General features: G+C 34.9%; 1 protein-coding gene across 1 annotated transcript in view; it reads left to right on the forward strand.

Moving 5' to 3' along the window:
* Positions 1-22610, forward strand: part of LOC131928811 (zinc finger protein 708) — a 34346-nt gene extending 11736 nt beyond the window's left edge. Inside the window, exons 4-7 of the mRNA XM_059284946.1 lie at positions 21640-21727; positions 21831-21888; positions 22068-22378; positions 22554-22610. Coding sequence (XP_059140929.1) covers positions 21640-21727; positions 21831-21888; positions 22068-22378; positions 22554-22610 — 514 coding nt within the window. The remainder of the gene's footprint in view (positions 1-21639; positions 21728-21830; positions 21889-22067; positions 22379-22553) is intronic.
* The last annotated feature ends 1895 nt before the right edge of the window (positions 22611-24505 follow it).

Here is a 24505-nt window from a genome sequence, read left to right on the forward strand (position 1 = left end):
GCGTGGCCTTGTGGTAGAGAGCTAGACTGCTAAACCGAGAATCTTCAGTTTAATCCAGGTTCACTATAATGTCCAAAATTCTAACCAGTTGGGAAACAAAGACGGATGGGCATAGTGCTGACCACGCTATCACTTTATATGCCTAGGTGGCCGTATCAGTTGAAATCTACTACATTTGCCCCATTTGCAGATTTTCTTCCAGGCATCTCTTCGGGTTGCTCCGAAAAACAATTGTCTACCGAACGAAATAGAATTTATATACTAGCGTGCCCGTCCCTGCGCGTTAACGCGGGGATAGATGAAAGTATGACGTAATATTTTAAGAGGATTTCATCATTGCGTTACTAATATTATATTCTTAGTTGTGTGACCTTGTTTTCTAAAACTGAATTATTTAAATGCATACAATGCCTGCTCTAGAAAGTATGCCGTTATATTTTAAGAGGGTTTGTGTGTGAGAGAGAGAGAGTATGTATTGTCGAGATTGTCAATATTTACTGTAATATATTGAGCTTTGTGAAGTCAAGGGAACTCACTCTTCTTGTATTAGTCTTATATTTATAAAGTTTTGGGTGATGTCCCTTGCATGTCATGTTCCGGTTGCTGATACAGAATAAAAACAAGGTATATATTAATGGGTTTCTTCGTCTGTTGTATTATTATAAAACCACAATCCACTTCATTCGCGACGAGGATTAATCAATCCACTAAAAAGAGCACTTAAGAAGAATCTTGCTAGAGCATATTTGCTAAGTATTTCTACGATAATGGCGCTGTATGGCCAGATAAAAGAATTTAATTTGAATGATGAAACCATTCATGATTATCTAGATAGGTTAAGCTTTTCCCTTAAGCTAACGACGTGACGATAGAAGCCAAAAAGAGAGCTGTTTTGTTAACAATCATAGGGCCTCAACAATTTAGGCTATTAAAGAACTTATGCGCACCAACTAGACCACCATGCGCCTGCACCACCAAAGTTCCTGTGTAGAGCCAGATTTGACGGTAGGACTCGTCAACCAAACGAATCAATATCAGAATATGTTGCTGCTCTACGTCATCTAAGTGAATTCTGTGAATTCGGGGACACGCTGTCCGACAGACTATGTGAAAAGTTTGTGACAGGTGTAAACAGCCCTGATGTCCAAAGAAAGTTACTTCTCAAGTCAGATCTAACATTGGAAAAAGCAATACAACTTGCAACTTCATTCCAGCAGTCATCCGAGGCGGCCAGATCTCTGGCGCCCTCAGGGATCCATGCAGTAGACAGCAAGTCAGTCAACAAACACCAACCCCATCAGAGCAGTTCAACTTATGCTAAACAGCCTGCAAGCTCAAATCCTAGATCTAAATCTAGTAATAATTATAAAAAATGTCATCGATGCAACGGTCCCCATGCATCTCGTCAATGCAAGTTCAAGTCAGCAACTTGTTATAAGTGCAGCAAGCAAGGTCACATTGCCAAGGCCTGCTTTGCAAAGTCTTCGTCTGTTGCTAGATCTAGCCAGTCAGGACAGTACCGCAACCAAAGGCAGCACTATGTTAGCTGTCACCAAGACAGCCTAACCTAACCAATGAACCCCTCTACCAGTGAAAATGCTCAAACTGATCCGCAGCCGAAGTTCAACCTGTTCTCCGCGAAATCAACAAGTCATGCTCCCATCAACGTACTAGTTTTTATCAACGGTAAGAGCATCATCTTCCAACTTGACACTGGAGCATCTCTAACCGTCATCACAAAGAAGGACTTTGACGCTGTCACAGGAGGATCAGTGCCTCTACAACCATGTCACAAGTGCCTAACAACATACACTGGTGACAATGTTCCGGTGATAGGAGAGTGTATAGTTCATATAAGCTATAATGGTCAAAGTGTTAAACTTCCTCTTCTAGTGGTCGAAGGAAACGGACCACCATTACTAGGTAGGAACTGGTTAGTTGATCTTAAGTTAGACTGGGGGAGTATATTTTCAGTGAACAAAGCAAGAGAATCTAGTTTTACTTCAATAGATAAAGTTGTATCTGAAAATGAAGGTGTCTTTGGTAGTTCAGGGTTACTAAATGATAGGACAGTGAAGATAAGCATGGGGCAGTATCACCCAGAAATTTGAAAATTGACGAAAAAATTTGCCAAAAAAAAAACTATTATACATACACACATAAATCTTTTACCATAATAGTAAATATCAAGGAGCTATAAAACAGCACATAAAAGAAAGTTAACGTATGATGCAAATATTTTTTATAAATAATTTTACCAAAAAATGTTTACTAAGTAATTTTTGGCTGCGGTTTTCCAACATTTTGGCCTTTCCTCCTGAAAATACTCTCAGAGATGCACAACAGGGTTGCCTATGTCCGGGGCTAGGAGATATCCGTTGTGACAAATATTGAAAATTTTAGAATTTTTCAAAGTCAGACCAAAATAATTGAACTTTGAAATTTCCTAAAAAATTTATCTCTCAATAGAATACTATTATCTTAGTCCCGGACGTAGCCAATAACGCAAGGAACGTTTATACCAAATTGTAAGTACTTTACTTATGGTTTCGAAAATATCTTTACAAAAAAATTCAAAATGTGATAAAATATTAACAAAATAATTTTTTGACAATTTATTGCCATTCATATACCCTACAATTTATATACTGTATTATAGCAGAAGAAACGTTACTATTGCTGTAAAAATTTGACATGTGTATGTCAAATAGTTTTTTTTTGGTGATAGTTTTTGTTTCCCTCCCTTAGTCTGGGTGATACTGCCCCCTTAAAGACACAAATCCAAGATACTGCAAAGCTAGAGTTCCATCTTATGCAATGAGGGATAAAATTGAAAATGAGCTAAGTAGATTGGAATCTAATGGCATCATAAAGAAGGTAGACTATTCCGATTGGGCAACGCCCATTGTGCCAGTGTTAAAGAAGGATGGTTCTGTAAGAATTTGTGGAGACTATAAAGCTACACTGAATAAGCAAATAGAGCTAAATAGGTACCATATTCCTAACATTGAGGAGATTTCTTTGAATTTAGCAGGAGGAGACAAATTCACTGAATTAGATTTTAGTCATGCTTACACTCAACTAGAACTTCATCCAGATTCAAAAGTCTATACGACAATAAACACACATAAGGGACTCTACCAATATGAAAGACTATGTTTTGGTTTATCATCTAGCCCTGGAATTTTCCAGGCTGTCATGGACAGTATTTTTCAGGACATTCCAAATGTTTGTGTTTACTTTGACAATGTATACATAACTGGTAAGAATGACACTGAACATCTTAAAACACTTGATAAAGTCTTGAAAATAGTTGGTGAAAAGGGTTTAAAAATAAACAAAGATAAATGTCAATTCATGCTGACAGATATTTGTTTTCTGGGTTATATTTTGAGCAGGCAAGGCCTCAGACCTTAACCTGAGAAAACAAAAGCCATTAAAGAAGCACCCAAACCCGAAAATACCCAACAGCTAAGAGCTTTTTTGGTCTTGATAAATTACTATGCGAAATTCATAGGGAATCTTTCTGATAAACTATCACCACTGTACAAGCTGCTGCAGAAAAATGCAACTTGGCACTGGGGTAAACAACAAGATGCTGCTTTTAATGCAGCAAAAGAAGCTTTCTCTTCTGACACCTTACTAACTCACTATGACCCAAGGAAAAGACTTATCTTAACATGTGATGCTTCACCAGATGGTGTAGGAGCAGTTTCATCCCACATAGATGAAAATGGTGACATACCCATTGCTTTTGCCAGTAGATCTTTGAACCAGGCTGAGAAAAATTATTCTCAGTTAGATAGGGAAGGCTTAGGCATCATTTTTGGTGTTAAGAAATTTCACAAGTTTCTGTTTGGTAGGGAGTTCACCATCTTTACAGATTATAAGCCATTGCTGGGTTTATTTGGGGAAAACAAACCCCTGCCTGAGCATGCCTCACCAAGGATTCAAAGATGGGCTATCACACTAGCCGCATACATTTATGAATTGAAATACAAACCTGGATCTGAGAATAGTGTAGATAGTCTTAGTCGTTTATCTTTAAAAAACCAAAGCCTTAGTTATGTACCAGAAGATGTATTTGTTCTTTTCACTATCATGGATAACACCAATATAAATGTGAATGATGTTAAAAGAGTAAACAGGTTCTTAGCCAAATACCGCACAACTCCTCATATAACAACAGGTGTTGCACCATGCGAATTGCTATGTGGTAGGAAAATTAAAACTCACCTTGACCTACTACATCCAACTGTTCAAAGGTCTGTTTCCCAACATCAACTTACACAAAAATTAAATCATGACAAAACATCCATTGAGAGAGAATTTGGAGTTAATGATAATGTGTATCTGAGAAATTATGGGAGAGGGGAAAAATGGATGCCAGGTCAAATTGTTCAATGTACAGGACCTGAGTCTTATAAAGTAAAAACAAATAATGGACTTATTGTCCGTAGACATGCAGACCAGTTAAAAATAACTTGTGCAGCTAATAAGTGTGAATCTGTCAATCCCACCAGATCTGACCAGTTCACACCAACTCAGTTTGTTCCACAACCAAGTTCTGTTGATATGAGTGAACCAAGTAGTCTAGAGTCAGAAAATGTAAATTCTGGAATTAATGATTTAGATCCTAGACTTCCTGAGCTAGAGAGTCCAGATGGTCAGAATCTTGAGTCACCAAATCAACAGCCACTGAGAAGGTCAAACAGGACAATCAAAGTCCCAGATAAGTTAGACCTTTGATTTTAAAGGTTAAGAGGACTTTGACATCATTGTTTTGTATTTTAATTATGTTTGTAGCATATTTTGCATTTGTTTGTAAGGATTTAATCTACCAAATGATTCAAATCATATAATGTTTTGTATTGACTTTTGAAGTGTTGTTAATTGAAAGATACTATCATTCACTCTCTTGAGAGCTATGTTATTATTTACTAAGGGTAAAGGGATGTAATATATTGAGCTTTGGTATGAGTCTGCCTTTGGGCGAAAGAACACGAGAGCCGGTGTCGGTTGGCCAAAAAATCTGGAAATGGGTCAAAACTGACCAGTCGTATTTCCCTAAATAATCTATGTGTTCTATGTGAAAAAACGGTGTAATTTTAACACACGTTTTAGGGTACTTAACCTCTGTGTCTTCTTCTTCTTCTTCTTCGTTCTTAATTTTTAGTGTAGGGAGGGATCGAGCCTTATCTTCCAGAGGGTTTGAACTCGAAACTTTTTCGAATTTATCAACCATGAGCTTTGCCGACTCGACCATGCTTCCATCACAATTAAGCGTTACGTGTCAACTGGTTATGCGCCATTGAGGCCATTGACTCCAATTTCAGCCTGCTTTTCTTTTTGGATTTGCTTCCATAGCCTTTGTCCAACCAAGAACAAACTACAAGGCAGCAGTTGTTTAATTTTGGAGTTGTCTCTCCTAGAAGAGTTGCTGTCCGCAGCTAACGAGCCTCCACTGCCGAAGGGTTCGAACTCGAGACATTTCAGTTTAGCAACCATGAGCTTTACCGACTGTAATCTGTCTAATTTTTTGCATGTACCTCTATAGATGACTAGACCGTATGGAAAAACTGTTGGTCAGACTCAAAGCCCTCATTGAGGGCTATAAAATGACAGCTAGTGAAATTCTCCTTATACGATATATATATATATATATATATATATATATATATATATATATATATATATATATATATATATATATATATATGTTACGGTCAATGTGTGCGGATTGGCCGGCCAATGCGTGCATTGGCCAACATCGCCTCCCCTTGACCGGTCAAAGTCCGAAACTTTGCTTGATTTCGGTCTGAATTAGAAGATCATCTGGCTAGGGACGACAGGTAAAAGTCCGAATTAAAAGATCATGAGCAGATTTGGTTTTTTTTTAATACCGTAAGGATCATGAAATTAAGTCTTTATTGATTATTCATTAAAGTAAATGACAGAAACATTCAAATATTTTATTGTACTATAGTCTCAATCAATCAATATTATTTGTTACAACAAGTGGAACTTTTATGGCATTTAGAATTACATAATAGCTTGTTGTTTTTACACTTGCAGCGATTTTTTGTTGCACTTGGTTGTGCAATTGCAGCGAGTATAGTCTTGACCGCCGGTCAATGATTGTGAAGATGCGATGGTTCGTAGTGATTTTTCCTCAACTGACGATAATAAGAGCAGTTTTTTCGTGAAGAATTGAAAACTCATTTCTAGCATACAGTTGGTTTAGAACACCATGTTCCGTTCCTAAATAGTAGAAAGCGCCCTCGACGCTCATGACAACTGCAATGACGCTTCGGGGATCACCGCGACCTCTGTCAACATCTGGTATACGGATGCGTACATTTTTTTCCACTTCAGCTTGTTTAAATTTTGTATTTGATGTTTTAAGCATCTTAGCACCTTGAGTTTGCAAGCTAGTATGAGCTGCTGACCTGTTGTCCATGATGTCTTGTTTATTGTGACACAATCTGCAAGTAATATTTCCTCCGTACCCTTCGTCTGCTTCATTGGGTATTCCGCAAATAGCATGAACATCGTTGTCGCAGGATCCACAAGAATGGGCTGCACTAAATGTTTTTTACAAACTATACATAATCTGTTGGCCACACTATTGCCACGGCAGCAGATGTGTTAGCTGAGGATGTCGTTGCATTTATGGTAACCTCCATTTCTTGTTCAAGGTTCTCAAGATCTTCTTAAGTAGTTAACTCTCTTGGTAGATTTAAAGTGCTAAGTCACACTTTTGCTTTGCATCCAAACAAGGCTTCGTAAGGCGATTGTTGGATTCCTTGATGAAAATTACGGTTTTTCATAAGACTCTCAGCCCAATGAGCTGATTCATCTGTCTGCATCCATGTCATCATCATGTTTGAACATCTTAGTTGGCACGATCTACTGAACATTGGCTTTGGCTATGCCTGGTTTTCTGTGAACTAGTTTAATATCAGGCCACATGTTCTTTAGTTCAGAATTAACTTGATTCACAAATTCTTTTCCATTAGGATTTGGATTATTTATTTTGGCAGCCATCTGGTATATCTGTCTCTTGATCGGACGGTCCTTTTGGTCAATGTCGCATTGCATATAGAATGCTATACAAACAAGAGCCAAACAATACGTTACTCACAATAAATCGACACCCAGAATAATGAAAACGCGATCACAATTTAGTCTAGATAGAACATTGGCCAGGACATCCCGGCCAGTGCGCGCATTGGCCGGCCAATGTACAAAATAAGCTGTCAAGTTTAAGAGCTTTGGACTTTGGCCAGTACGTCCCGGCCAGTGCGCGCATTGGCCAGCCAATGTACGAAATACGCTCTTAGTGCTAAGTTCTTCGGGCTTTGGCCAAGAGAGCCGGCCAATGCGCAAATTGGCCGGCCAATCCGGGGTTTGGCCGCATTTCGGGCTTTGACCGTAACATATATATATATATATATATATATATATATATATATATATATATATATATATATATATATATATATATATATATACGGCGCACCCCCAAAACGGCCCGGGACAAATCGGCCCCGTTAATATGCCATCGTCAAATCGATCCCCGACAAATTTTTAAATTAAGTTTTTGGTTCATGTAATCGACCTTGTGAGAGTTGTACAATCACTAGTACTTTTCCGCCACGTCATGTGATGAAATTTTAATTGGTTATTTCGAAATTTAGTAAAATCCCAACCTATGGTTTTACAACTTTGGAGTGACCTCCCCTGGTTTCTCTCTGATTTAAAAACCCTGAACACAGAGGCTCGAAGCAGCCTTTTATGAGACATCTTGGGAGAGAGTGCCATGTGTGTGACGCCATTTTGTGTTACATAGTTTGTAGCGGCAGTTTTTCCCCTATTATTGGTGTTTCTAGTACCATTCATTGTTTTCGATAGTTTCCTTTTAGCTGTGCTCATTATCCTATACCATATCTGTGATATTTGTAATCTAGACAAGTGACTTTTTCATCAACTGTAAGTTGGCTTTTGGTTTAGTATTTGCCCTTAGATTCTGTATTATTTTGTACAAGTCCTAGTGTCACTTTAATTCCTGTACTCTTATTAAACGGTTGTTGGCAGATTAAAGTTGTTGTGAGTCACATCAGTTCAGCGTGTTTATACCCCTAGATCTTATTCACGAGCCCTCGTTGAAATTTGTTGTGTTCTGACCCTCTTTAGTAGACATCTGTTATTAGCCATCCCAAAACGAACCCGGGGCGTTCGCTAGCTCTGCGACTGACAGAATAGCGATCGTAATACCCCGTCAAAAGGGCCCCGAATTATTGGCTCCCGTCAAATGGGCTCCCGTCATACTGACTCGTAACATATAGGCTTTCGTCAAATGGGCTCCCGACAAATGGACTCCCGACAATTTGGCCCCCAACAAATAGGCTCACGACATATTGGCTCCCGACAAAGCTGCTCCCCACATATTGGCTCCCGACATAAGGGCTCACGACATATTGGCTTCCGACAAATAGGCTCCCGACATATTGGCTTCCGACAAAATGACTCCCGACATATTGGCTCCAGACAAATAAATCGTATTACTACTATTGGCATAAAAGTAATCATTTGTCCTACATCCACTACCACTATAACCTGTTTTAAATGCCTGCATGAAATTGTTTTTCATGAACCAACATCAATTCACAAACAAATCTAGCCCTTAACAGCTAAATTCTACCAATTCTAAAATTTTGATAATGTTTAATTTACAACAGAAAAGATATGTTGCTTAAAAGCGAGCACAGAAGTGTAAATGTATGATATACATGATGTTTACAGGATAACGGCATTTTGTTTTGATAATCTACAAGCATACTGTAAGTAAATGTACAGCATGGACCTCTCTTCCCACACACTGAGTTTGAACAGCCTATAACCGACTCACTTATGGAAGTCATAGATAGATGACCCTTAAATTAAAGCATACTATTTCTTATACTGAACAGTGGCGTGTAGACCTATGTAGATGCCCGGGGCCAAATCAAGGGGAAAATGCCCCCCATAAATACACACACACATACACATACACATATATATATATATATATATATATATATATATATATATATATATATATATATATATATATATATATATATATATGTAAGCCCTGCTAGGGGGGGATACCTTAAATCTATCTACCCTTCCCTAGGCTTATCTATTACCGTCCGGTCAGTGCAAGCCCGGCTAAACCCAGACTGGTTAATAACCTAACCTTAGTCTAAATGATAAAAACAAAAAACTTTTTTTTTAAACAATTAATTAAATTTATTACATGGAACCAATCAAAATAAGAAAGATGATAAACTACAGAATACACAAAACACGACTACACAAAACAAACTTTTTACACCAAACAAAACACCCAATTTCGGACTACGTCCAGGTTTGTAACGAACACATACACAAAATAATAAGAGCTAGATGATTATACTTTATACTTGATGGAAAGAGGAACGCCTTCGCCCTCACCTCATCGCTTCAGCACACACAAAAAGACAGAATCATCAAGCCGGAAATCGACTTTCACACACCTCACACACTACACGTAAACAAATAGTCCCTAATTCACAGATAACAAACCAAACGCCACGAAACATGCAACAGAATTATATAAAAAGACACTTAATATAAACCTTGACAACAATATAAACGAATTATATACAAACTAGCTGTAAACAGGGACATAAACAGTGAGACAGCGGCGCCATAATACGGGACTACACAACTAAAAACTACGAACAGGTTACGACATGAAACGAAACGATACATTCGCCTTCTAAGTTAAAAATAATAATAATAATAATAATACACTCCAGCCGCTCACATATATATAAAGCTTAATTAGAAAAAAAACAAATATGTTGTTCTGAAAATTATTAAAAAAAAAAAAAAAAAAAAAAGAGAGCTCTCTTTTTGGCTTCTATCGTCACGTCGTTAGCTTCAAGGTAAAAGCTTAACCTATCTAGATAATCATGAATGGTTTCATCATTCGAATCAAATTCTTTTATTTGGCCATACAGCGCCATTATCCTAGAAATACTTAGCCAATATGCTCTAGCAAGCTTCTTCTTTTTTTTTTTTTAAATAATTTTATTTTCCATAAAACAAAATACAACATATTTATATTGACATGTTAACATAAATTTGAATGAATAAGTACATATGTTATTAATATACAGGAAGAAGGTGGAAATACAACATTTTTACAGTACGCTGATTTGCTTTTTTTTTTTGTTATATATAAGAAGCGCAAAAAAAGGAGATACAATTTATTTACAGTGAATTCTTTAACTTATCTTTTAGTGAATAAATAAATGAATCATATGTGTGGGGAAAAAAAAAACAACAACAACCCAAACAAAGCTTTTATTTCATTTCATTAAGGTAGTACATATATAAAGCTCTGGGGTATGTAGTTAGATGGGCTCGGAGTCGTTAATCTTATTTGATCCAGATTGAGCTTGGGACTTACGGGTTAGCGGTCCAGTTCTCTGTCACTGGACCACTTTTTCTCCATACTACGGAGGGGTGAAGAGGGGTGGATGCGTTAGGCATGATTTCCCAAATGGGATGGGTTGATAGAAGATTGTAGGAAAAAAAGTCACAGGAAAAAAAAACACAGAAAAAAAGTAACAGGAAAAAAAGTCACAGGAAAAAAAGTCACAAATATATATTTGCATGATATTTGTTAACACTTTTATGTTTAAATATTTAGAGAGTGCAAATTAACTGAGGATTAATTAAAAGTAATTTAATGTGTGTAGGCTGTATACGCATAGGAATTTTTATAATTCATCTAAAAATATTTATTATGAAGTATGTAGATTGTGATTATTTTAAACTTAAGATTAGTAGCATTTAATAGAATGCTCCAAAGTCCACGTTTTTCATCGTGTTTTTTTTAAAATACCAATATTAAATTACCGTGAAATGGTAAGTTCATCTGACTTGCTGCCCTCAACTCATGGCAACAATAGTTATGATTAGTTCAACCACCTTTACTGCCTACATTTACCACGCTCATTACATAACAAAACTTAGGATCAAAACAGAAAGCCGACAAGGTTCAAAGGCTGTCGATGACGCATAACGTCAACAACACAAAATATGTTCGGACAATGCCTACTGAGGAGAGGCCGACCAGAGAATAGCCTACGGCAAAATGTGCTTAAATTTCTTTTATAATCAACTTTTCTACCGCGTATTTAACTAAATACGTAACAAATTTTGAGATTGCTGTGTTAATTATCTTAGAGTATTTTTACTTACAATTGTTATAAATCATAATGCTTTTAACGTCTATAAATAATTTATGCTATCAAAAAATACAACCCACAACAATAAACATACAAAATTTTACAATTTTTATGAAATTAATAAAAATATTTCTAAAACGATTTTGTGACTTTTTTTCTGTGACTTTATTTCTGTGACTTTTTTTCCGAAAAAAATTTTCCACTGTGACTTTTTTTCTGTGACTTTTTTTCCTAGCAAAAACTGACTTTTTTCTGTGTTTTTTTTTTCCTGTGACTTTTTTTCTGTTTACCGGATAGAAGGGTGGGGGGGGGGGGGGGGGGTCATGAACTATTGCCTGCATAAGTAAACAAAACTTTTAATGTCAGTGGCTGAGCAGGGGCACGTAGGGTGGTGTGTTCTCATCTCGTGCTGGGGTGTGGAGTTACAGTAAAAATTCCTTTTAAAGGTCAAACAATTTATTACCAATGTTCACGTAAGTGAGTTGAAAAAAAAAAGGTTCATACCTGTTATTGTAAATAAAACAACCAGTTCAGAAAAAAGAAATGAGGAAAATGGTGGTTGGGGGGGGGGGGGGAGGAGGTTATGAACTATAGTCTGCGTCAGTAAACAAAACTTTTTATGTCAGCATCTGAGCTGGGGTGGGTAGGTTTGGTGTGTTCGAGTCACGTGCTTGAAGGGGGGGGGGAGTGGTTGCTGTGGTGATTTCGTATAAGGGTAAACAGATTCCTTACAGGTGTTCACAAATGGTAATAAAAATTGGTTCATACATGCAATTCTTTTCTCTTTGTAATGCACATCTCAGATGTTTGCATTTTAATACGGTAAAACATATATGGACAAAACATTATTTAGTACCATAACATAGATGGGTACTAAGGAGACTAGGGCAGAAAAATGTTGGTAAAAACAGTTGGGTATAAAACGATTTTGGAAGGGGGTCAGTGCTGGGGTGTGGAGTTACAAAGGAAGTTACTTTTTAGAGGTCAAAAAATCATTTCAAAGGTTCTCATAAAATAGTTTGGATATGCTTATACCTGCTGTTGAAGGTGACAATCCGGCAAAAAGGGGAGAAAGTGGGGGGGGGGGGGGGGGGGGGTAGGTGTTTTGAACTGTAGTTTACGTCAGTAAATAAAAAACTTTAAATTTCAACAGCTAAACTGGGGTGGGTGGGTTTGGTGTGTTCGAGTCACATGCCTGGGGGGGGGGGGGGGGGGGGGGTTGCTGTGGAGTTTTCGTATGGAGGTAAACAAATTCCTTACAAGTGTTCACATATTAAGTTCAAGGTGACAAACAGACTTGAAAACAGAAAAAAGTACAGCATTATACGAAAATAATTTGTGAGGATCTTTTCTCTTAGAATTGTACATTTCAAATGTTTGCATTTAAGCGGGGTAATACATATATAGAACTAACATTATTGAATACTATAAAGTAGTTGGGTACTAAGGAGATTTGGGCAGAAAAGCTGTTGAATAAAACAGGGGGGGGGGGGGGTTATTTTATGTGCGAAGAATAGGGGCTCGAAAAGGGGTAAGGTCATATGGGTTGTAAGGTTGGGGTTGTGAGGGCACATACATCAGAAGTGGGAGGGTTGGTGAGGCACCCGAGGCGGTGGTGCTTCTTTTTAAGTAAGCATGTGCTCTTTTTCTGCGGATGATCCCATCCTCGTCGCCAGTTGTGGTGGATTGGAGCTGTTTCTATTATGATACACTGACGAGAAGCCACGCTAATTGTAAAGAGATCTTTTATTCAGCCACCATGATGGAAAACAGGAACAGGAAGTTACAGACATAAACAAGGGACATCACCCAAAACAACATTATAAATATAAGACTAATACGAGAAGAGTGAGTTCCCTTGACTTCACAATTCTCAATATATTACAGATCGGATGAAAGGTGTAATAATGCATAAAGGACACCCCCCCCCACACACACACAGACATTTTGTTGTTCACATAATTTTGTGACCAAATATTGACCTAAGCCAAATCATGATTAAACGTGAAAAAAAAAACAATAAATTAAAATTATCTCAATCGTTTTCTGAAACTAAGAGAACCTAAACGACTTAGGGGTCATCCATAAATAACATCACGCTTTTTTTGACGATTTTTACCCCCCCCCCCTCCCTCCACCACACGTCGTCACAAAAAGCCAGACCCCCACCCCCTAAAATGACGTCACTCCTCAGCCTACAACCCCCTTCATAATTGCTGTTGAATTTTTCTTAAAACATCGATATTTTTCCAAATTCTTGTCAGAACTCTGTCAACATAGAGTATTTTGATCAATTCCTATTACAATTTATTAAAACGGTTTGCTAAATAACAGCTAAAACTAGTTTTCTAAAATTGCTTTCTTATAATGCAAAAAGGTGACGTCACAATCTGACCCCCCCTCCTCCCCTCATCACAAAATTACGGCCCCCTCCCCTCTACGAGTGTGACGTCATTTATGGACGACCCCCCCTATACAACGTTGAAAGCAAAACCAACCCATACTTTAAATTTACTAAACAATGCTTACAATCAACACCATAACTAACCTAACTTTTCATCCAAAGCATAATCTAACACAACTCCAAGCTAATATATCACCGCGTATGATTATAATAAACATATATCTAATATATATCATCACCATCTAATCTAAACATATAAATTAACTAAACTAAACTTAACTTAACTAAACTAAACTGAACTATATATTTTGTTACTATTTACGTTTTTCTTTTTAAAAAAAAAGGCTTATATTTATTATATATAGGCCTTAAATTATAAGTAAGTGTGCACTATATGCCATAGAAATATTTAATTAATTTTAAAAATGAACGAAACACCTCTAATTATGTCAAAGTTCGTGGCACATTGCATTATCAGATCTTAACCTAAGTGACATTCAAGTTTAAACCCCATCGGTTCAGGTATAATTTTGTTTTTTGTTAGCAAAGTTTCCATCCAGGCTAGTGTTTCTTCCAGACTTTTTTCACCTGGGGGGGGGGGGGGGGGAAGAGGACACTGATAAAAAAGTATGTTTTTTATATTAAATCCATTAAACCCCCCCCCCCCCCCCCCCAGAAGAGATGTCTGAAAGAATCTCTGACTCAGACATGAGAGAATTAGCACGAGAAATCAAGTTAAATAAAAGCTTGTAAAAATGCCCTTAACTGAGTTTTTAAATGATGATTTCAGTTTTTGTAAATTCAAAAACGAAGAAATATAAAATTTTATTTATTTCAGTAATTTTTGTTTTTTGTTTTTTGACATTTTTTTCCCTTATAATAATCGAGTATTTACACGTACGATTATGTTGTAACACCGATTTACGCTGCGATTATTTTTTTTTAATACACAAAATTACATATTGTATTTGTGATATATTTTGAGGAAATCAAAAACGTTTATAACTATAATCAATATCTAATATTTTAAATCGCAAAAAATAATTTCGCCAGTACGGACAATACTAAAATTTTTGTACTTCCGTTTCGCCACTACGGGCTAGACCCCTCTAATATGCATGAGTTATTTTGTATTCATACGCATAGTATTTGAGATATTCATGTTTTAGTGACGAACCTCCTTGTGATTTACTTTTCCCCTGTGGTCACCTGTCCCTGCTTGTGATCACTAGCGTATTTTTACGTTTTGATCCTATTTTAATAATTGAAATAAACATCCTAGATCTAGATCTAGTCTTGCAACAAGAAAGATTGAAAACTGAATAAGTAGATCTAGGTCTAGATATCTACGGGTTTGTTTGATTATTAAAATTATATTTTTTTTTTTATCTCACGGCCCAAGCTCTCGGAGCAATTTACAAAGATGGCGGCGCGGTTTCGTTTTTATTACTTTCTCGTATATACGTAGTATAGAGAAAGTATTGTAATCGTGCAAAAAAAAAAAATCGAGATTTTTACAAATCTCGACGTTTTACACCTCACTGATACGGAAAAACATAATTTTGCAATCTTGTCCGTATGTCTGTGTGTGTGTGTCTGTCTGTCTGTCTGTCTGTCCGTGTGTAAACACGATAACTTGAGTACCGTTACAGCTAGGTTGATGAAATTTCATATATAAGTATTTTATCAAAATCGTAGATCCGTATCAACTTTTGAGCGATTTCCGATAACCGGAAGTGGTACTTTTCCTACTTTGAATTTTTCAAAAGCCTATAACTTGAGTACTATTTCAGATAGATAAATGAAATTTCACATGTAAGTAAAAGATCTAATTCTCTACCTTCTGTTAAATTTTGAGTAATTTCCGTTGACTGGAAGTAGTAATTTACGCTACTTCCGATTTCTCAAAAAACTAATGTAAATTTTTAAAGTACTAATAATATTGCGCACTATTATACGCGTTTTTATTCGGCGTTTGCTTGGTGCGCAATGTTTTTTTTATGAGATTCTATTCTATTTTTAAAAGTTTAAGTATTTAAAATGGATTAAAAATCATAACTATATCCCCAGTTACCACCCCCTGTTGTTTTATATAAGAATATTCGAGAAAGTTTAGGGGAGATCACTACCGGTTTATTTTATTAGGACTTAGAATTAGTCTAGATCTTACATCTTATTAGATCTAGATCTAGTAGTAAGTTAGTAGTAGAGGGATAAACAATAAACAGTGATTTTGAACCCATCTTCAATTTTAGTAATAGAAAATACCCGTTTCTTATTACGAAGTGTCTACTAGGAAGATTTTTCTCCCCAACGTCTCCACTTAGTCGGCAAAAGATAGCTCTGCGCATGCGCAGTGACCTAGGATTAGGGCTAGAATGAGGGGTAGGGTTAGGGATAGGATTAGGGTTGGTGTTAGGCTAGGGTTCTGCAGTTGTAAACACACGCGTATCTTATTCCGGCTAGCATCGGCCTTCTTATTATAGGCCTGGATCTATAGGCTAGTAAATAGAAATACTAAACTGTAACTAAACTAATGGACACCAGCGAGTTGACATGATTCCTTCCATAGACCATAATGTTGTTGACATGGAATAAAAACATGCTTTTTAGATTTAGACCGTAAAAAAAAATTAAAACTTAAGCCTAAAATTAATTTAGAAATTTTATATTTTTAACACGTTTTTCTTAACTCAGCTTTGCGTTTATTTGTTTGTTTGTTTGGATGTTTGTTGTTAAAATTGACATCGAAAATTAGCCCACTTCTGATTGCTCTAGAGATCTGAAATTTGGAATGCAGGCTATTTTCGCCTAACAATTTCAGATGCAATCATAAAAACTAGCAATTAGAGACCTAAATTAGCTTAATTAAATTACGCCCCAAGGACCATAAAATTGAGGAAATGATTTCTAAACATACCGACAAGACTGGAGGCCTATTGACACAGTTACTTCGGCCCCAATCGATGTGAGCGCGCTTCTCCTAGAAGGGTGGCTGTCCCCAGCTAACGAGCTGAGGGTTCGAACTCGAGACTTTTCGGTTTAGCAACCATGGGCTTTACCGACTCTACCACGCCAACCCCTTATAACACATTTGAAAACAACAAATAATTAGGCATAAATAAGCACACAAAGGCAAACTCGCAATAATTTCAGGGATTAACACAAATTAAAAAACAAAATAATAGATCGTTGTGGTTTAGGGGCTTTTAGAGTCATAGTATAATCAAAAAGCCAGGTGAAAGATCCATAATGAGACTTAATTAGCCTAATTACGCTAGCAAAATAGGTAAAAAAAAAAGTGTCAAGTAAAAAGAAAACTTACTTAAGCAGTGACAGAGGATAGCAATGACGTCCCTCACAAAAAATAAAATACTTAAAAAAAACTTTTTTAAAAAAACCACGTTTTTCTTGTGGACTAAAAAGTAGAAAATAACTATTTACATACATTTGATGACAAAAAACGTGGGTACGTTCACCATCAAATTTCCCGACCCATCTGCCCGACCCACGTTTTTTGTCATCAAATGTATGTAAATAGTTATTTTCTACTTTTTAGTCCACAAGAAAAACGTGGTTTTTTAAAAAAGTTTTTTTTAAGTATTTTATTTTCTCCTTTTTAGTCCGTTGCTACACATGAAAAACGTGGTTTTTAAAAAAGTTTTTTATATAGTTTATTTTCTACTTTATCTAATGACTTGATTAAGTATGACTTTACTAAGTGTTTATAAATACACGGACTAAAAAAATCTTGAGCGTCCAGGATTCGAACCTGGATTCGGCCACAACGCGAAGTACTAACCACTATACGATCACGGCCAGCGCGCTCACATCAAATGGGGCCGAAGTAACTGTGTCAATAAGCCTACAGTCTTGTCGGTATCTTTAGAAATCATGTCCTCAATTTTATGGTCCTTGGGGCGTAATTAAATTAAGCTAATTACGGTCTCTAATTGCTAGTTTTTATGATTGCATCTGAAATTGTTAGGCGAAAGTAGCGTGTATGCCAAATTTCAGATCTCTAGAGCAATCAGAAGTGGGCTAATTTTCGATGTCAATTTTAACAACAAACAAACAAATCCACAAACGCGAAGCTGAGTTAAGAAAAACGTGTTAAAAAATATTGTTTACGTGACATGTGGGTGATTTTTTTTCTCAAAATGAGTACAGAATATTTACAGTTTTAATTCAGAAACAGATCAATCTAATAATACCCTACCTAACAGTGCAAGTTTGGAACCTTACAGATAGATATTTTAAGTTTTTAAGCAACTTAAAACTTTACCCATGTTTATGTTTGACCTTCATTGTTGGAAGCTAATTAAATTTTTTTCTGGCAAAAATAGCTTTGTCATCTTCAGGTAGCATAAAAATACGCTTAAAATCTGTCATTTTTCATGTGATAATCATTTTTTAAAAACCAAATTCTAAGAAAGTCACTTTACTGTTAGTGTTAAGCAAAATTTTGAAAAAAACGTGTCTGGTTTTGGGTCTTCAAACAAAATATGTAGGCCTGCTATAATTTTTTTTTACACGATCTATCTATAGTTGTTTTTTAACAGTTGTAAAAGGTCCTTGAAATTTTTAAAAAACCTTGAAATGCAGTGTTTGTGAAAATTGCTGCTGTCACTGCACTCATCCTATTTTCTCCTCCCACCACTTGTAAAAAAAATCAGCTACTTGCTTTGGGGGGAGTTGGGGCGCTACATCTCTGACATTAGTATTAGCATAGTTACTTCTGAAATCTTCTTCATAATGAAATATACACGTCAACTGGTTATGCGCCATTGAGGCCATTGACTCAGATTTCTTCCTGCTTTTCTTTTTGGATTTGCTTCCATAGCTTTTGTCCACCCAAGAACAAACTACAAGGCAGAAGTTGTTTGATTTTGGAGTTGTCTCTCCACACCAACCCTACTTCTGAAGTGATTTCTTAGTAAAAATAACGTTTCTGTAATCCTGCGATGTTACTTACGAATTTCCACAATATTTTTTTTTACGTCATCGCGCATATCAAGGTGGGGGACATTGGTGGTGAAATGGTGCAACATAAGGTTTTAGATTTTGATGTGGAAATTAGCCATATACCTGGGTATGTTGTAAAAGCAGGCATACGACAGTGTACATTTGTGTTGTACGCCTACCACTTGTTATAGTTCAGGCCTGCTAAAAAAAAATTCTTAGATATTTCTACACATTTCTGTATTACCAACAGTAGAAAAAGTGACCACTGCCACTACAGAGTTGTTTGTATTGTGGTTTACATGCATGGGGGTAGGCCTTGAGATTGTACTAACATTTTAAACTAATTATGTTGTATTATATATTGGATATATATATTGGATATATATATATATATATATATATATATATATATATATATATATATATATATATATATATATATATATATTGGATATATATATATATATATTGGATATATTTTTTAATAGACTGATAAACCTAATAGTTCTTCAATCTTCAATTCATTTTTCTACTTCCCGGGCTAATATTTTAAAAGTTCTATCATTTTTAATGGTACCAGCTTTTAAATATACCTTCCTTCTCCAAAGCAAATTTTAAAATGTTTTTCTGGCATATTTTGCCCTGCCACCTATAGCTTGTTTGTATACCGTGAAAAACCAACATTTTTGCTCTTGGTAAACGTTTTAAAAACTAATTGTAAGAAGCCTTAAGAAGGTCACTGGTGCTAAGATGAAAAATCTTTGAAAGTCATGCATCTGGTGTGGACATCATATTGATGTTAGCAACGATCCACACCTCCAAGGTAGCGAGTAATACTAATAGTTTTGTGTCAAATATAATAGTAATAGATAATTGAATAATAAACCAAAATCAATGTCCAAATATATCAATATAAGCCAGAAATTAACTTTAAACAGCCTATTTTGCGAGCAAGATTTGCTATATAAACAGCGGCCAACTGTAAATTTGGGTGGTTTCCCTTGAATCTCTAGCTTAAACAAGATGGCTGCTTTAGTAAATGAGCTTGGTTGCATCAAGTAAAAACATCGTTAATCTTTATTTATTACTGAAATGTTTTACTACTGATGTTTTAAAACACGCACATCAATAAAAGTTTGTAACATTTTTGTAGCTTTCAAAATGTGAATCCTTCTAAAAATGCCAACTAATTACAAAAATTTGATACGTCACCCTTTTTTTCTTTCTCGTATCAGTATACAGTACACTATACACTCATACAGGGTATAGAGAAAGTATTCTGATAGTGCACAAAAATCACATGAAATTGTGACGGTTTTCACAGTTTTTCACCTCAGTCCTTCATCTGGAGTATAGAAGACTTACTTTAATCGGGCAAAAATTATAAACCCACATTTATCAAATTTTTGACGTTTTATGCATAATCAAGTCTGAAAAACTGGGCTTTGCAATTCTTTCAGTGTATGTGTGTCTGTGATCACGATAACTTGAGTACAGTTACAGCTAGGTTGATAAAATTTCATATTTCATATATAAGTATTATATCAAATTTCTAGTTCTGTATCAACTTTTCAGCTATTTCTGATTAACCGGAAGTGGAACTTATTCTACTTTAAATTTTTCAAAAGCCTATAACTTGAGTTCTGTTTCAGATAGCCAAATGAAATTTTGCGGTAATCTATCGTTTTGGGTACGTAAAATCTATAATATTTAACACAAACATATCACAATATACTTCTATTACAGCCTTGACAATGAGGTAACATTTTCGTACATTAATAGCCGCGGGCGATTTAACATACCCAAAACGATAGATTACCGAAATTTCATATGTAAGTAAAAGATCTAATTTTCCACCTTTCAAATTTAGAGTAATTTCCGTTGACCAGAAGTAGTAATGGAGGCTATTTCCAATTTCTCAAAAATGCATGTGAATATATAAAGTACTAATAATATTCCGCACTATTATACACATTTTGTTTCGCGTCTCCTTGGTGCGCAATTCTTTTTTCTACAAGATTCTATTCTATTTTAAAAAGTTTAAGTACTTAAACATAGATTTAAAAATCATGTCTATATATTGTATATCCCGAGTTGCCAATCCCCCATAGTGTTATATAAGAAAATTCGAGAAAGCTTAGGGGAGATCACTACTGGCTTTTTAACATTACTAGCCTCTGCATATTTTATGTACATAAAACCATAGATTACCTTAGTCTGTTAATTAAGAATAGTAAGGTGTACTTTTGACCTAATTTCTTTATTTATCTCGCAAGCGACACTTTAGTGAAAGTAGCTTTGTATATTCTTGTTTTAAAATGATCTTACAATCAAATAAACTTCTAAACTATGATTCTAATGTTATGCCGTGTATGATTAAACAACGGTTAGGGAATAATTCTCATGTCCTTAGGTGTGGTCACTATGCCAGTCATATACCCCCCCCCCCCCCCCCCTCCCCATTAATGCCATTTTATTATAATCTTGTGAAAAACAAGGCGCGTTTAGATGTGTGCTGCGCCCAAAGCCAATCATTTGGCCAGATTTATTATTTGTCATGTCGCCCCATATTTTAAAAACATAAAGCGTTGCGCTTTCCTCATTGATGATTGTTTTTTTTTCTTTTCATATTTTAAAGTGAAAATATGAATTGTTATGATTGCAGTTTTTGTAACATGGTATACTTACCTTCTGTCAATTTAAAAAGCATGGCATGTTAATTTTGTACAAATATTGTATAAAACAAAAAAAATTTTAAGTTTGATTTTATTTTCTACCATAATCCGCCACTCTTAGGCATATACAATACATTAATTATTTTATTTTTAAAATTGTTTATTGATTGTGTTAACTTTAAGCTATCTAAATTCATTTCTAAGATGTTTTAATATGCTTCTGAGAAGTTTCATTGAAAAAACTTTGTTTTGACTATAGTTACTAGATCTATATAATCACCACTTTAACATTTAAATATCTAATCCTCAGTTCATTTATAAGAAGCAGCATGGGAGAGGCAACTGCTGATTTAGATTTACAGTCTGATGAGTTTAAAGAATTTTCAAATTCTGAAGATGTGAAGCCACTTCTATCTACAGTATTTTCATCTTCTTCTGACATAAAAACAGAATTATCATTTTTAACTTTCCGTGATATCAAACCAAACTTGACACTTATAGCTTCACAGGATGATAAAACCGTTGTTACGCCAGATTTTTCATCTTCTACAGACACAAAGTCAGAATGTACAACATTTTCCTCTTTTGATGATGTAAAACACCATATGACATTTCTAACATCTCAAGATAAAACAACAGGATTTTTAATTTTTAAAGATATGGAACCTGCTGTATCAGCAGTATGTACAAGATCTGAAGATATAAAACCAGAATTAGAAACTTTATCAACCAACACAGAATTAGAAATTTTATCAACCACTGAAGATATAAATCCAGAATTAGAAAATAAATCAACTAGTGAAGATCTAAAACGAGAATTAGAAATTTTATCAACTAGCGAAGATATAATACAAGAATTAGAAACTTTATCAACCAACAAAGATTTAAAACCAGATTTATGGACAAAATTTTTAGATTCTGAGGACAAACAACAAAATGGACTTGAAGAAAAGCTAAAACTCCCTGAAGATGAAACATATCTGTCTGTTGATCCTCATAATTGTCATGAACAGTTTTTTCAAAGATCTAACTTGAATAAACAAGCTCAAGTAGGGGAGAGGCCACTTGAATGTGATGCTTGCCATAAAAGGTTTTCAGATAGTTCTAGTTTATATACACACAAACAAGTTCATTCAGAAGATAAACCATTTGAATGTGATGTTTGTCATAAAAAGTTTTCTAATAGTTCTGCTCTAAGCAGCCACAAAAAAATACATTTACTAGTTAGACAGTATGAATGTGATGTTTGTCACAAAAGGTTTTCAAGGAATTCTGGTTTAGCGGAACACAAAAAAGTTCATTCAGGAGAAAAGCCTCATGAATGTGATGTTTGTCATAAAAAGTTTTCATATAGTTCTAATTTATATACACACAAAAGAGTTCATTCAGAAGATAAACCATTTGAATGTGATGTTTGTCATAAAAAGTTTTCAGATAGTTCTAATTTATATACACACAAAAGAGTTCATTCAGGAGATAAACCATTTGAATGTGATGTTTGTCATAAAAAGTTTTCTCAGAGTACTAATTTATATGCACACAAAAGAGTTCATTCAGAAGATAAACCATTTGAATGTGATGTTTGTCACAAAAGGTTTTCAAGGAATTCTGGTTTAGCGGAACACAAAAAAGTTCATTCAGGAGAAAAGCCTCATGAATGTGATGTTTGTCATAAAAAGTTTTCATATAGTTCTAATTTATATAGACACAAAAGAGTTCATTCAGAAGATAAACCATTTGAATGTGATGTTTGTCATAAAAAGTTTTCAGATAATTCTAATTTATATAAACACAAAAGAGTTCATTCAGAAGATAAACCATTTGAATGTGATGTTTGTCATAAAAAGTTTTCTCAGAGTACTCATTTATATACACACAAACAAGTTCATTCAGAAGATAAACCATTTGAATGTGATGTTTGTCATAAAAAGTTTTCTCAGAGTACTTGTTTATATAGACACAAAAGAGTTCATTCAGAAGATAAACCATTTGAATGTGATGTTTGTCATAAAAAGTTTTCTCAGAGTACTCATTTATATACACACAAACAAGTTCATTCAGAAGATAAACCATTTGAATGTGATGTTTGTCATAAAAAGTTTTCTCAGAGTACTTGTTTATATAGACACAAAAGAGTTCATTCAGAAGATAAACCATTTGAATGTGATGTTTGTCATAAAAAGTTTTCTCAGAGTTGTAGTTTATATAGACACAAACAAGTTCATTCAGAAGATAAACCATTTGAATGTGATGTTTGTCATAAAAAGTTTTCTCAGAGTACTAGTTTATATAGACACAAAAGAATTCATTCAGAAGATAAACCATTTGAATGTGATGTTTGTCATAAAAAGTTTTCAGATAGTTCTAATTTATATACACACAAAAGAGTTCATTCAGGAGATAAACCATTTGAATGTGATGTTTGTCATAAAAAGTTTTCTCAGAGTACTAATTTATATGCACACAAAAGAGTTCATTCAGAAGATAAACCATTTGAATGTGATGTTTGTCATAAAAAGTTTTCAGGTAATTCTAATTTATATAAACACAAAAGAGTTCATTCAGAAGATAAACCATTTGAATGTGATGTTTGTCATAAAAAGTTTTCTCAGAGTACTCATTTATATACACACAAACAAGTTCATTCAGAAGATAAACCATTTGAATGTGATGTTTGTCATAAAAAGTTTTCTCAGAGTACTAGTTTATATAGACACAAAAGAGTTCATTCAGAAGATAAACCATTTGAATGTGATGTTTGTCATAAAAAGTTTTCTCAGAGTACTAGTTTATATAGACACAAAAGAGCTCATTCAGAAGATAAACCATTTGAATGTGATGTTTGTCATAAAAAGTTTTCTCAGAGTTGTAGTTTATATAGACACAAACAAGTTCATTCAGAAGATAAACCATTTGAATGTGATGTTTGTCATAAAAAGTTTACTCAGAGTACTAGTTTATATAGACACAAAAGAGTTCATTCAGAAGATAAACCATTTGAATATGATGTTTGTCATAAAAGGTTTTCATATAGTTCTAGTTTATATACACACAAACAAGTTCATTAGGAAGATAAACCATTTGAATGTGATGTTTGTCATAAAAAGTTTTCATATAGTTCTAATTTATATACACACAAACAAGTTCATTCAGAAGATAAACCATTTGAATGTGAT

The sequence above is a fragment of the Physella acuta genome, unplaced genomic scaffold (genome assembly GCF_028476545.2).
Source record: "Physella acuta isolate Inbredline_101_S28 unplaced genomic scaffold, ASM2847654v3 ptg001552l, whole genome shotgun sequence".
Lineage (NCBI taxonomy): Eukaryota > Metazoa > Mollusca > Gastropoda > Physidae > Physella > Physella acuta.